Source organism: Corvus brachyrhynchos, unplaced genomic scaffold (assembly GCF_000691975.1).
Source record: "Corvus brachyrhynchos isolate BGI_N302 unplaced genomic scaffold, ASM69197v1 scaffold245, whole genome shotgun sequence".
Taxonomy (NCBI): domain Eukaryota; kingdom Metazoa; phylum Chordata; class Aves; order Passeriformes; family Corvidae; genus Corvus; species Corvus brachyrhynchos.
The window spans coordinates 972,679-988,405 of record NW_008238988.1 but is presented as its reverse complement, the minus strand read 5'-3'; the positions used below and the strand labels follow the sequence as shown (position 1 = coordinate 988,405).

The 15,727-nt window shown below is 40.5% G+C and overlaps 1 protein-coding gene across 8 annotated transcripts in view; it reads right to left on the bottom strand.

Moving 5' to 3' along the window:
- Positions 1-12,023, bottom strand: part of ESR2 (estrogen receptor 2) — a 35,270-nt gene extending 23,247 nt beyond the window's left edge. Inside the window, exons 1-4 of one of the 8 annotated variants that reach the window (XM_017738819.1) lie at positions 7,447-12,023; positions 7,318-7,372; positions 6,422-6,894; positions 2,088-2,263 (exon numbers count right to left, since the gene is read on the bottom strand). In XM_017738819.1, coding sequence (XP_017594308.1) covers positions 2,088-2,263; positions 6,422-6,894; positions 7,318-7,320 — 652 coding nt within the window. In that variant the 5' untranslated portion in view covers positions 7,321-7,372; positions 7,447-12,023. Of the gene's footprint in view, positions 1-2,087; positions 2,264-6,421 lie in introns of all 8 variants that reach the window. The other 7 variants (XM_017738818.1, XM_017738817.1, XM_008637267.2 and 4 more) reach the window with 7 other exon arrangements.
- Between the last annotated feature and the right edge of the window lie 3,704 nt (positions 12,024-15,727).

The window sequence follows — 15,727 nt, the reverse complement described above, 5'->3', positions numbered from 1 at the left end:
TTCCCATCTCACCTCATTTCCACCCAAACCCCTTTACTTTTTACCTTACTGTATTTCATTAATCAATAATCTGGTCCAAAGGTTTATTACTGTAAACTGGACTTGGGTACGCTCCTGGTGTAAACACAGTTGAATCATCTCCTGCCAAATACTGGGACTATCTCTTGCACCAATTACCAAAAAATGCAAAAAATATTCACTCATTTACTTTTCTTAATATCTTTTCTCCCAGGCTGCTTTTTAAGTTGGTTTTGGGTTTTTTTCCCGCAACCAAGAATAAGATCAGGCAAAAATACTGCTACTTGAGTGAATTTTTTTCACTTGGTGCAAATCCAAGAGTTCATGTCCCCAAGAGTAATTATTTAACTGAACCATTGTGACTATTTCTGTGGAAAATTAGAATTATTTTAACCTTGAATTTTTGAACCAGCAATTTTAAAAAGAAGAGATCAGGTTACAGTTTGTCCCATTTCCTACTGGCAGATATGACTGAAAAACAAATTACTGTTTATGACTCTTCACACAACATGGGGGGAGAGGAGGAGGAAGCTCTCTGTTGCACACAGGAGTATAAAGTAATTTAAAACTCTTGTGGCCTTGGGATAAATTTTCTTGCAGGCAGACATCCAGTGATGTGGGACAAACAGACAACACTACAAACTCAGACCACATACAGTTGCTCAGTCATACCTTCTAATTTTAATTAGACATGAGCCCAACATTTTGGTCTATGGCAGGCCCAGAAAGTCTTTTATTTTAACTGTTGCAACTGAGTGCTTGATAGTGCTTTATGCCAAGAACTGGCTTTCTTTGTCTTTTTTTATCCTTTTATTTGAATTACAAACACTGTTACCTGACAGGATACACTGAGGCGTACAAAAGACCACAGTGGGTAACTTGCTGGTGGCTCAAGCACATGTGAGCAACACAGAGAAGGCAAACAATTTACTTGACAGTAAACACCTTGAGATCAAATTCAGTCTCCATTTGTTACAAACTGGACACAGAGTTCTCTTCAATTATTTTAGAAATCAAAAGTACTTGCACCAGCTTGTAGAAATTGCTATTCACCTGTGCAGAATTTGCACAATGAAGTGAAAGGGCAAAACAAGTTCTGAATTAAAGTTGATTCTCCTAGTGGCACCAACTCTGCCATATTGAGCCAAAAGAAAATATCTGAAGATTGCTAAAGGCTTTGCAGGCAGAAGAGGAAGGGGAACATTAAAGACCAAACAGCAACAGGATTTTCTGCACTGGTATCCATGTGTAGCAGCCAATGTCAATAGAAATTATTTTCCACCAAAAGATCCCAGACGAGGCCAAAGAACAGGATAACTAGGCCAAGGTTAAAGAAACCAAAGTGCCCCAAAGCTGCAGTAGGGTCCTGAGTGACTTCCACTGGCTGTGGCAACAAACGTGGAGCCCCACATTTACTTCACACTGCAGCCACACAGCAAGCTTGAACTAAATACCAAATATTTAAGAGTTTAAACATGGAAGTGGGAGTCTTAGATAGAGAGATCTGACAGAGTAAGAGATACTGCAGTGCAGGCTCTGAGGGGTGGAGGCTGAGCATTAACAATAATCAGGTTAGTACCTGATACATGCTACACATATTTTTCCATCCTACGTAGTGTGTAGATATTGTGCACTGTGACTCAACAGCTCCAAGAAATAGACTCTTGTCAAGAAGAGCTCCTGCCAAGCAAAGTCTCCAGATAATTGCCTACTCTTACTGTGTCTATGAAAACTAATTCTCAATTACTACAGCTGAGCTGGGCCACAAACTCCCATCAGACTCACAGGTCTGCAGTGCCATCCCACCCAGGCCTTTGCTGCAGGACCTCACTGTGCTATGCATTCCACCTCTCCTCTAAAGAAATCAATTGCTCACTCTGTAATGTTTCCAGATCTTGATAACATCAGAGCCAAAAGATAAAACTGTCAAATCATGTGTTGCTCTATTTTCAGCATGGAGCACCAGACACCAGGATTTCAGACCAACTCATTACTAGGTCAACTGCTGCAGCCCCTGCTCACATGAAACAATTTATTTAAGCAAAATTATCAAACCCTGTTTGTCCTACCTTGAATGCTTCTTTTAAAAAATGCTTTGCAGCCTTCACAGGACCAGACCCCATAGTGGTATCCTGAAGCATAGTCACTGCAGACTGCACAGAAGTGGGCATCCTTTTTTGAGCCAGGATTATTTGCAATTGGGCTTGTACAGTCATTGCCATTAGTTTTTCTTTTTAATGTTTCTCTGATAGAAAAGAAAAACATCTGTTACAAAAGAGGAAAATTTTAAACTGCACTGCAAAGAGTTCCATAATTTTTCATTGTCTTGTATTCTCTCTCTACAGAGTCTTCATGTTCCTCAACACAGGATAGTGTGAAACATAAAGCCTTTTCTGACAAGATAATTTAAAGCATGTAGTCTAATCCCAGTGATGACACACTAGAAAGATTTAAAATACGCAAAGGCATAAAACCGGACTGCTGTTCTATCAATCACATGAACCCTGGGTCTGATGGGTCTTGAAGAATTATTGGGAATGTGCAAGTCCAGGGATTTGTGAACCAAGGGGATTTTGCCTCTTGGGAGCTTCACATGGAAAAGGAGAACTCAGACAGCTCAGACTGACATGATAAATGCTACAATGAACAGAGCTGCAGTTGCTTTGTTCTGGTAGTAAGGCAAAATTACAACACACATCCATTCTCAAGTATTTCCTCCTTTACATGAAGCTTTATTCATTCAATGACATTCTGGAGACAAATAACTGAGATGTGAATCTCAGCCTACAAGATCAGCTCATGATGTTAGACAAAGTTTTCTGTTCAAGGCGACATCCCATGTTGATCACCCTAATGCTAAACGAAAAGAAGCCTGAATACAAGAAGAATGGGGAAACGCAACTAATAAAATACTTTCATACATTAAAAACTTGGTGCTCTATATAAATTAGTAAGATATACACATTCATGAAGCGTTGCAAATAATTCCAACATACAGGAACTACTCTTCATGACTGGATTAAAATTAAAACAGAATAAAACCATGAAAAAACAGCCAATTCCTGACACCAATGTCCTGTAAACAAACACAAGAGGAATGGAACTTAGATTATCAGTAACGTTTGGTTTAGGTATAGGAAGTACGTCCGTTGTATCCTTTTTATCTGGACCTCATTTTCTTGGTGATTTTTGCACGCTGTGCTTCCAGGGTCAATACAATTTCTAGACAGAGAGAAAACAGTGTTATGTGCAAACTCTCAGCAGCTCAGAGTTTGAGAAAAGGAATGGTACATAGCCAACTTACATGTAAACACTTAAGCACAGAGGCAGAACTTAGGAACTCTAGAATTTTCCTCATCCCACCTTCCAGAAGGATTAGGGAGAAGAAGAATCTCTTGGGATCAGACAGCAGGTAGCATGGTTTATGACTTCTACAGAACAAGGGCAAGTTTAAACAGAACAGTGGAAACATGCTAAAAGTGCTGTCAAAGAGGCTTTAACTAATATATTAAAAGTAGATTTTGTGCTGATTTCATGACAGGAGGTAAGGACAAACACACCCACATGCCAACTGAAAACCATCAAGTTCATAAGTTTTTGAGGAGAACATGCTCCAATTTCCTGGTAAAAAATTTGGAAAGGAAGAAAAGGTGCTTCTCAGAGCAAATTTCAAATCAGAAAAATTAAGGTATTTGTTGTACAATTAAGTTCCTGAGAGATTTTTTAAAATGTCAATTCATTTAGATATGGCAGGGCAGAGGAGTGTTTAGGTGTTTAACAAGCTCGGTCTTTGATTAGACACACACCTCGTTAATGGGTTGGCTAATCACTGAGTTATTTCCCTCTCTGCCATGCTGGAAAGACCAGTGAGGGGGAAACTCTCCCCAAGAGCAAAGGGACTGTATCACACATGCCTAATATGCTGCTAATGCAAGGAGGGAAAAGCATTGCTAATCCTTCCTATCCCCCTGTATTTGGAAGCAAAAGTAATTTGGTTTCACATTAGCAAAAGAGATATATTTTTAAGCTTTATTTGGGAATCATTATCCGATCATGAGGGTCAGAAAAGGCTCAAAATCAGCTGGAGAGGCTCTGAGTGACTGATTGATATGCTGTGGAGAGCAATGTTTAGTGCCCTCGATAAAGCACTGAGGTTATGGATGAAAATAAAGAAGAAGCACACACTGTAACATCTCGGTGAGGATTGCTGGTTTTTACCTCCCTGTCATGAAAAGTGTTTTTAAAAAGCACTTTTTCTTTCCTTGCTTAAAAGTTTAATGACAGCCACCCTGCACACATGGAAGCGGCAGGGCTTCCTCAGACTTGTGGCAAACAGCTTGCATGCAGCGGAACCATCTGGAACAAATTCCTCCTGTGGGCCAAACAGGATCAGAGCCACTCGTCTGTGACAGCTGCAGCCTCACACCAGGAGGCCCAAACCCCATCACTTTGTCACTGCTGTCTGTGAGGACAACAGACCCTGCAAACAGTCAGGGCTTTCAGGTAAACATCCCATACCCCGAGAGTCTCCTGCTCTGACAGTGTTTCCACACAAAGGGCAGTCCAGAGAGGGCAGCCCACATGTGGGTAGAGACCCCATCCCAGCTGCTGTAGGACTGGGGCACACCAGGATGCTCAGCAGAGGAATGAGCTGCCAGGTCCTGCAGGTGAGCTGGAAGTGGCTGGATGGGTGCCCACAATGCTCCTGCACCAAAGGATGCAGGAAAAGAGGGGATGTAGCCTGGTGGCTACTGAGGAACCCCATGGTGAAAGATTTCTCTCTTTACACCTCCTAGTACTCCTCTCTATTTTATGATCGTGGTTTCTATATTGAGGTGCTACCTTTCTAAAAAAGAACTAAGACTCCACTGAAAGCAGTAAGTCACTGATTTTCTCCTGGTCATCCTTCTACTCTGAGCAACCTGGTCTAGGGGAGGGTGTCCCTGACCACAGCACGGGAGTTGAAACTAGATGGTCTTTAAGACCCCTTTCAATTCAAACCATACTGTGAAAAAGAGGTTATACTCCAGATTTTCTTGATTTCTCTTTAAGTTAGGTCATCATCAGCTGCAGGAGCAATAGTCCTTATATATCTATACAAATAGCTGATGATTTATTTATTTAAACTCCAGTGGGAGAGGTTTGGCTTCCCTTCTGTCTGTTGTAGAGAGGGCACTGCAGGGCATCAGACAGGGTGCTCTTGCTCCTGGGTTATTCCAGCTGCTGTCCCAACATCTGGACAGCTTGAAACACTAACGTTCCCAGGGCTGTCAAAGTTTTGGAACCTTAACCAAAGTAGAAAGAGTTTGGATGTTACCCCTGTTCACATCAAAGCTGTTCAGGAAATTCTTCTGAATGTAAGTGCTACCCAAAGAGTCTTTCCCAATCCACACACCTACACTGAAAGCATATTTGCACTCCAGAACTGCATAAAGCCCACCCCTTGCACAAGGAACGTGGGTAGTCTCAAAAATAGCACAAATCCTCTATTAACCATTGAACTAAAACTGTTGCCAGGACACACTATTTTTCATACTCCAAATGGCTGCTGAAGTTTAATAAGGGGGCCTATGAATAAATATACAGCTGCTGAAGCAGGAACAGCACCTGCACACCCTGAGCTTTTATCCATCCAGCAGGTGTTGTGCCCACAAACAGAGCAATTCCATCGGCTGATGATCCACATGCTGATTAGGGTTTGCAATACCAGTAAATGTGCAGAACAAGAATGTGTTTTTGCAAACAGAGTTTATTGTCAGCTGAAAATTTAGCCTGTGACTCTGCTGTTCACAACAACTTTACAGAGTCAGTTGGGAACAGCAGCAAGAAACAGAGTCAGGCTTTTTTTCACCTTTTAACATGGTGCATGCTGCTGTGTGACTGTTCATACTAAAAGCAAAGAAAATATTTCCCTTGAATTTCAGGTTAACAAAAAGCCTTCACATCTATTAGAAGCAGTAAAAAGAATAATCTGGATAAAAAGGAATTCAAACAACATTGTATAAAAAGGCAAAAAGAATGAACTTTTACCTCTCTCCCTCAAAAGGACTTAATCTGCCAGAGCAAAATTAATTTTATTACACAGAATAGTACCTAGAAGTCTTGAACTTTTGTTTACACACTGAACTTTTCCCACACTGAAGGTATTTGTAATGCTTTGTGTTGGTGTATAGTACTCTAAGGAGGTATTGAAGAAAAAAAATCTCATTTCAGAAGTTACACTAAAAACAAACAAACAAACAAACACCCCAGGACCGATTTGGTATATAGTGGAGCTTTTCTGGCATTGTTTTATTTTTCAGAGGGACCAACACATAAAATTCAAATGTAAAAAGAAAAGACTTGAGCTGAGGAAACTGTAGATAATGTTCAGCCAAGTTTTAAAGCAACAAGCAGCACTGACCTGCTCCCGGGCAGCACTGGCTCCATCGGTCGTGCCTCACACCACAGGCTCTTGGGCTGCTCTGCATACAGCAGTGAGGACTGGCAGTGCAGTGTCAGAGGGGACAGATGGCCAGGAGCAGACCACAGCATGCTGGGGCTGGAGGTTTGCCTTGCAGTCATGCTCTCTGGATCCCCAAAATTGCTAGCAATGTTGTAATTCACCATAGCAGGGCTGCAGAATGCCATTGCGGAATATTCGTGTCTGTTTTCCATGTAAGATGAGGGAATGTAGACTGGACTGTGTTCTGCTGTCAGCGTGGACTGATTGCAGCTGTAGGGAACTGGAGAGATGACACCAGCAGGTGAATTTTTAATTTCTGTTTTATTGCATCCAATATCCTGAAATGGCAGCAACTGAGAAAAGTCCTTGTGAGAAGACGTGCACAGGGACATTTTGAAGCAAGATTGAAGAGTGCTGTTTAAATATTCATCCTAAGATGATAAAGAATTTCAGAAAAAAAAAAATTAAAATGTTAGAAAGCTCTGCATTAAGTCTTCTATAAAAGAATAAAGGAACCCGTATACCAAAAAACATAAAAATGTCTCGTTAAAACAGGCTACATACCAAATGCACTTAAATAATCAATGTACAAATTTACTACCTTTAAGAGAAAGAAAGCTTTTCAGAACATCCTTAAATATAAAGGCTAAAACACACACAGAGTTCAGACTCCCTTAAAAAATAATAATAATTTTAAGAAAAAAACTATTTGAGGCCTGCCTGCAACAAAGATGAAGGCGACAACTTGGATCTTAATAGGAGTTACAACCAGGGTAAAACTGCTCTATATCAGAGGCAAAATTATCCCAAGACCCACAGCTATGGAGGAGAAATCAATTCCCATTATAACTCACCATCTTCTGCTGTAACTGCACTACAGTCTTCAGCCTTGTACTTCAGGGTGCTTCCCTTTTCCATCACAAACATGTCAGAGCAGGTATTTTGAAAACAGACATACACACACACATGCATATCCCCTATACCTTCCAAATCCAGAACTCCACTGCACGTCCCTCTACACAGAGGAGGAAGACAGGTAGTGGATGTCAGCAAGCAGTGCAACTTCATCTCTGAGAGGTCCCTGGATACGGCACCTCTGAACAGAGCCATCAGAAAAGTAGCAGTCATAAAATGCAGATATTTCCAAAGCTGACAATACAACTTGAGTGATTTCATAAGGTCCAGAAGTTTTTTAATTCCCTGCCACTCTCCATCCCCATCCCAACTACTCCCTGTCCTTTCTCCCATCTGACTCACTATCAAAAAAAGACCTTGAACTGCCCACAGTAAATACTCTTTGACAGATTTAGGGATTTAAGAGAGAAAAGAATTCTGAAAAGAAAAAAAAAAGCCCACCAAAATTATCCTCTTAAGACAGATCTCTGTCCTAGAAGCATTATTTTACTGTGGCATTTAAAAACATTTTTTCTTTGTTCTTCACTAAGAGTTTCATCTGCAGTTCATTCCAGCTCTGAAGACAGACCTAGTTTGCAATTCAAAACAATTCTGTATCCAAAATAGCAAGTTCCAGCCCCATGAACTGATATTACAATGTACTTTTACATATTGTAATAAGATCTTTACATGAAAAACCACAGGATACCTAAACATTCACCCAGCTTTGCTATTCCACAAGTGGCCAAGGTATAGATGCTAAATGTTCTTACCTTTTTTTGCCTCACATGACCATAAAGCAAGATGATGAAGATTGAAGCACAGTTTTGTTGAAGTACCAGCAACCTCCCTGTCCCCAAAGTTCTCAGCCAGATGGCATTTCTAGTATGCCACCTTAGGGCATTGATATGTTTTTCTCCTCTAGGGTGAGGACTGAGAGGAGAAGCATTAACCAAAAAGGTAAGAAATAGTCTTTTTGACTAAAATGGATAGTTGAGAGTCCATCCTTCCTCCTCACTCTGCATCCTGGCAATGAAACTGAAGATACTATGTAGAAATAACCAGAAACTCATTTAAATCAGCTCCGGCACTTTAGACCCAGCTGCTGTTTTTTCCTTTGTGGGAAACAGGAAAATGAGATATCTCAGCAGCTGTTTGTGTCCAGCAGTTCTTGGACTGGAACTCCAGAGCAGTCAAAGCAGGGGATTCTGACCTCACTCCTCACACAACCTACACACTTCATCTGCCCCCACTAGATGCTTCACAGCCCCCTCTAGGAAAAAACAGGCATTGTGCAAACTTCACTGCAAAAAGAACACTGACAAACCCAAAGGCACTTTCACTCCCAGATTATGGGATGGGTAATTTTTTAGAAGCAAATGATGGAACAAAAAAAATTATCTTAGGAGTATTTTCAGGGGTTACTACAAGTGGGCCCAGTGAGCACACTGGATTCAACACACATTTAAAGATTCAGTGTAAGCAAAGCTGTATTCCCCTTGCAATCTCAGAGGCTGCAGGTATTCAGGGTGAGCATGGACACTCTGCCAGAGGGTCTGGAATGTCCAACAAAAGCTGTCTGTGCTCACTTTGTCCCTCTGCCTCCTCTGGAAGGGTGCACAGTGGAGGGGAACCCCAAATCCTTCGGAGAGAAGGACATGAGCAGCATTACAGCAACATCGCTGTCACAGTCAGCTAGAGACATTCTGCTGTGGCAGCTTTTGCAGCAGGAAACTGCTTGTGTAGTTTCCCTCAGCATTTAGCAAATAAATGCCTGTACACTGTAGAAACAGAGAGAGAACACAGAGCTGCTACTACGAAATTTTATGAACAGAAATCAGCTGAGATTTGAGTAATGTTTTTCTGCAGAGAGAATCCACTGATGTGTGTGTGCAGGTTAACTGCCTGTTTAGCAGGAGGAGATATGGTCTCTAAAGGGCAACACACAGTATTTAGAAGCATACACAGAAGTTACCAGGAGCAAGAGTGAAGCTTGTTTTAGGGGTAGGAGTTCACACAAGCATAAGAAGTCAGTACAGCCTTCCTGAAAAACACACTGCTCATAACTTATTTACAAGAAAAGGAGACCCTGGGGTCTAGCAAGTTAAAGAAAACTGTACTCATGGTCTTCAGCAGGCTGTAATGTAGTGAAAAAATAACAGCATTGACTTGAGATAATTAACTTGGGTGGCAGAAATAGTTCAGCCACAGTAGACTATGGATCTACATGAGATCACATTGACCACGTTTCTTTACACCCAGAGAATTTAAAATGGGAAGCCCGGAGCCTCACAAATAAAGTGAAACTGCTGAAATTATCCATTGTTGCTCAGAAGGTCCTAAAAATTGGCTGCTGGACTCTGAAGTTGTGTATCTTAAAGAAGGACTGAAGATTGAGGGAAACAAACCTCAGGATCTGAGCTTGCGAGAAAACAGACTCCACAAACAAAGAAGGAAGTACGACCACATTTAATACAAGGATTACAGTAAGTAGTGCAATAGGCTAATAAATTTGTTCCATCCTGGTATAATGTCCTCATATTTTAAAGACTACTCATTAAACAGAAATGAACTACTTCCTAAAGTGAACTCCTGTCCCAACACTTCCTCTGAAGAAAGATTTTAAAAGCAAGATTCAATGATAAAATACATTTTTTAGATGCAGTCTATCAGCCCTGCACTAGATTTGTACCAGACACAGAAACAAAACAGGTGCCTATTATTTTTATACTCTGGTTTCCTGGGAGTCTGCAAATGTTTCAATCCACTGAAGTCAGTTTAGCTTAGCAAGATATTCAACAACTGAAATGCCATTACTAAGTAAACAACAGCCATTCTGGCCAGTTCCTTGAATAACACTTACCATTCACAAATCTAAGACATTACGGGCAGGATTCACTTCTGACATAAAACAGCTTCATTTGTTCCAGTACTCAGAGGATGACACCACTATCCATGAGGATGTAGGGTTTGATCTATTTTACATGTCCTGTTGTACACCAACCTCAAAAAAAAAAAAAAAAAAAAAAAAAAAAAAAAAAAATCAGGTTTCTTGTCTTTGAATAATTCTACAACAACTGAATGTATCTTGAGAGCCACCATGCAAGACATGCCAGATGAGACACAAGAACTGGTTTAGATGTCATAGTCAAACAGACACATGGGTAAATAATTAAGCCATCTGACGTATTTCAACAAACTCAAAAGCCACTTACTGCACATTACCTATACCAAGTACCTCTTTAAAAGGCTTGTGTGAAAAAAGCTAGTTTGGTTTTTGTTTGGGTTTTTTTTTTTGTTTGTTTGTTTTAGTTTTGGAAAGTGGCAAAATAGGAAGAGAGGGCAGGGTGCCTGCTTGGGAACATAATACAATAGCTTTTCCTAGAAAAGTACAACACTTCAAAAAGCAAGGGAATGATGGATGTTCTCAGGCACCCTTCCATCAACATGCACCACAACATGCTTAGAATTTTATATATATTTTTAGTAAAGATCTTTTGCAATAGAGAATCAAGATGACCATTTTCTGTGCTAGGCTTAAACTAAAGTACAATCATTCTGCCTTTGGGTTTAATAGAGGTGATTCAGCAAGCATGCATTCCACCACCCCACAGCCAAAGATCCTCAGTCATCTTGCAGAGCATGCTATTAATATTCTGTTAAGTTACATTTTACACAACTCACTGCAATAATAAACTGAATCATCTTCTAGAAACATGATTATTAAAGGAAAGTCATTCCTGATGCATAAGGGCATACTTGTGCTTCAGGTTTTGTGAAAAACTTATTACTCATTAAACACAGCAGTGCCAGATATTGCCAACAGAAGGCAGACAAGTAAACAAGTCTATTATTGCCTGAGAAGGACTGGCTGCAACAAGTAGGGCAGAGAAAGGGAAGCAAAATGCAAACACAGCTGTCTGTCCAGACTTCAGATATTGTACTCATTCCTCCAAAATTAATAACCTGTCCTCAATGACACCAAGACCTTCTCTGAAGAAAACACTGCAGCTCTAAAGCACGCAGGAAAGAACACTTTGAAACAAGCAAAACGAGCACTCTTTAGCCTATGCTAGCCTTTGAGTTACTCAGGACACTGACAACTCCTAGATTATTCTAAACATTTCTAAATACATTTCAGGGCTGAATGAATATGACCTGGGGGCAGCAAAGGAACTGGATTTGTTCCACTAGAGGAATTCACAACTTCGGTCTTCTACCCCCTGAAGTGGAGTTCCAAAGACAAGAAATCCAGACTCTTTTTACAGAAAGCACACAAGTCACGACAAGAGATCACAGTCACAAGCCAGTGCAAAGGAAATTCCAGTAGAACATAGGAAAAATTCTCCACAGTGAGAATTAAGTACAGGAATAGGATACCCAGAAAGACTGTGAAATCCCTATCTTTGGAGACACTAAATAAAGACTCACTTTGAGCAGTGCGCTGGATTAGTTGCTCTCTAGATTTCCCTTCCCACCTTCCCATTACTGGAGGCATTCACAGCAGAGGAAATTCCATTTTACTTGTGCTGTAAAGAGTGAGGCATATAAAAGGATCATGGACACTGGCCAATTTGTCACCTTTGTTCAAGAAGGTGAGAGCTGTGGGTCCTGCCCGAAGACAACCAACATTCAACACTTCGTGATGCACAAAACCAGCTGCCTTGCATACACTACACGGTATTAGTTCAACAGAAGGTATCCATAAAATTGGAAAATATGTCCAGATCTCAGTTCAAACTAGAGTTAAGGTTGATTTACTAGCTTTTAACCTTTGAATTTGTAGACCATTAAAATATTACCAGACATGAGAGTAGATTTAAGCTTTCTATGATTTGCATCTCTAAAGTATGTTTCATAGACTTAGGGTTTCAGACACCAGAAATGAAAAGCCATTGTCCTGCTCAAGAATAAAAATGCAAACTGAGACACTTCAGCTCCTTTACTCTCCATGTAATTATTTCAAAGCACAGTGTGGACTCTTTGATCAAAATGAATATTTACATTTCAGCATGAAAATTTTAGTGTGTTCCATTAGAAAAGAAACATCTATTAAAACTATTACACAAGCAACAATTACAAGGATCTATCTGAGGATTTTGTAATCATGCTTCAATCCACAGCAGTATTGTGGCAGAAGACAGTACACAGAATTGCACCCTAGTCTGGTGGGAACCCCATTATTAAAAAAAACCATCTCCCTCTGATGCAAGAAAGGGCAGGGAAGAACAGCACAGGATTTACATTTTCATGGAGCTGGGATGTGCATCTGTATCCAGCATCTCTGAAGCACACTTGGGTCTCTCAGCACATACCAATTAATGAAGCTAATTCTAAAAAAATTATTCTTGTTTTGATTGCCAGACCATAGTTCTGTCCCAACAGCATGGAATACACCAGTGCCTTGGATCCTGGAGGAATTAATTCCTTCAATCACCATTTCTCTCAATGACAGTGTCCTAGAACAAAGGTACATGTGCCTTCTTCCACTCCATTCCTTTCTGGTCATTTGCAAAGTGTGTCTTCATAGAGTCATAACTGAATCTATGAACGGTTTGGGTTGGAAGGGACCTTAAAGATCACCTAGTTCCAACCCTCCCCCTTGCCATGGACACATTCCATGAGACCAGGTAGCTCAGAACTCAATCCAACCTGGCTTTGAACACTCCCAGGTATGAGGCATCCACAGCTTCTCTGGGCACCCTGGCTCACCACCCTCAGAGTAAAGAATTTCTTCCTAATATCCAATCTAAACCTTCTCTCTTTCAGTTTGAAGGCATTCCCCTTTGTCCTGTCACTACACATCCTCATAACAAGCCCCTCTCCAGTTCTCTTGGAGCTCCTTTAGGTACTGGAGCTTTCTCTTCTCCAGGCTAAACAGCCCCAACTCTCTCAGCCTGTGTTCATATGAGATGTGCTCCAGCCCTCTGATGAATTTCATGGCCTGCTCTGGACTCACTGAATCTTATGTTCTTCATCCTTGTTATGTTGAGGGTCCCAGAGATTGATGCAGCACTCCAGGTGGGCTTTCACAAGGGCAGAGAAGAGACTGCACCACAGGCTTGGTGCTGTCAGCAAACTTGCTGAGGGGGCCCTAGATCCCACGGCCCATGTCACCACCAAAGGCGTTAGATAATTCTAGTCTGCTGAGAAGCAGAGTGCCACACTCAATCCTCTGCCCTCAACAAGGGAAAAAACATATGGATAAAATACCTCATTTTGCCCAGTAGAACTTTTACACAGCTTGGAGGGTTACTGAAAAACTGTCTCTTGTTATTGGCAGGGTATAGACATGAGCTGGCACAGGAGCTGAGATTTTTTGACTCAAGTCAAGTTCCTTCTCTTTACTCTTACAACAAATCCACATCTCTTGTATTATAAATACATCAGGGACTGAAAATTCCACCTCATTTATTCCCTTTTCCACAGCAGTTTCCCCACTCAGGTCTGTGAGGATATACAGCAGCATGCAGAGAGCAGAGCCTGCAGCAATGCACTCATGCCAGACAGAAATTTGAGAGGAAAAGGACTGTGGCTAAAAAAGTCAGTATGTGAAGCAAAACAAGTAAATCAGGCAATAGGGATAGAACACGAATCGAAAATTCCTACACTCTCAGGGGAGATACTGTCTTGTTTTCTGATGAAAGCAGAGAGACTTTCCCTGGCAGCAGCTGTCCCTCACTAGGCATAAAGATGTGTGATAAGATTAAAAGTCCTTTGGCCAATGGACAAAAGAGTAAAGTCATTACTGCCCCTAAAACCTGCCCCCTGGCAGTCTATAGCCAACAAGTCTGATGTTGGGTAGACAAGTGGGACACACCCCTAAATGATGTGAACTCATTTATTTCTGCAGTTCACGCTCTACCACCCTGGCAGATCTGACCTGCCATAGCTCCAAAAGGCAGGGTGGGAGTTTCTGTTTGGCACATACGTCAGGAAATGCAGGATTCATTGCTCCTGGCTAAGCAGACATGAGGCATTTACTTTCCCTTGAGCATGCCATGCCTCAGGCTCCTTAAATGACCTCTTGTTTTTCGAGGCTGAGAAGCAGTGCTGATAACCAGAGCTGTCTTTAGTAAAAGAAAACCTTTCTTGCAGAAATGTTGTCAGGGAACAATTTTTTCAGATCTCAGTGACCTAAAGAGTGAAGAAAAATCAGTGGACTTTTTCCTGTCAGACCAATTTGCAGTATGCCTTATTCCACTTTCTCCTCCCCCAAATAAAATGGTGTTATTTACTGTGGGTTTTTTCCAGACAGCCTCTTTACTATGCAAATGATTCATGCTGTAGGATTAATTTAGGTAGCCAAAGAGTAAATTTAAAAAGTGTAAAACTTTTGTCTTTTTAGTCATAAAACTTGAATAAGCAATCTTTTCTATAATGGTATAGAAATGAAATCTATGTGTGAATATGTACAAAATGCAGAACTCATTTGGCTGCTTTTCTGATTTTAGCTGTAATAAATTGATTTTCTTACTGAAATTTCTGTAAAAGACTATTCCAATTGTATTAATTTTGTTCTGCATCTTCACATTAACAGCAAATTCAAGACCAAATATCTTTGTCTCTGCAATTTTATTTTAACTTCTTTAAAATGAAGGGTTTTTTCGATGCTGATTTTTGATACCTGATTTTTGATGACTTAAAAGACTTACAAGCACCTAATAAATGAGTCATTATGCCTTTACTTTTTCTCCACCATCACTAATTCACTGAAAGAGCACAGAAACCAAGGCATTGCTTATTCTTGCCTTTCAAGCCATGAAACACTCTTATGATGCTGCATGAAATCCCAAGTCTGACATGTTTAACACCATCCACAGGTAACAAAAGTTTGTGTATATGTTTTAGTCCCTTAAACAGAGGAAGCTGTTCTAGATTTATCTCATCATTAACCTAGACATGAAAACCTGCCTTTTATTGTGAGTAAAATCCTGTCTCAGCTGAGTCAGTCAGAATTTTGTTTATGGTTCTCACAGAAGGACATTTGTCAAATATACTAATTAAGACAAAACTGTATTGTCCTCCTAGTCTTATTAAAATGAAATCTGAGAAATTATCCTGGGTTTTCTGCTTGTTGAGCTTTTTATGTCCTGTCTCTTAAGGAATGGACCAGCAAACTCTTTCATGTGAATATTTCTTGCTGCTAGCAAAAGCATGCTGCAGATAATTGAAGAAAAACACAGTAAAATAGTGGATATAAAATCTGGTCAGCCCCCTGGGTCACCATCCCTTGTCACTGTAACCTCTTTGCTACTTTCACCTTTAAGCCAATATTCAAGAACCAGAACTAAAACTAAGAGTATTTAAAGAGATCATATACTAAGTGGATTTGTAGTTGTTTTAATTAATATATTTTAATCCGTTCTT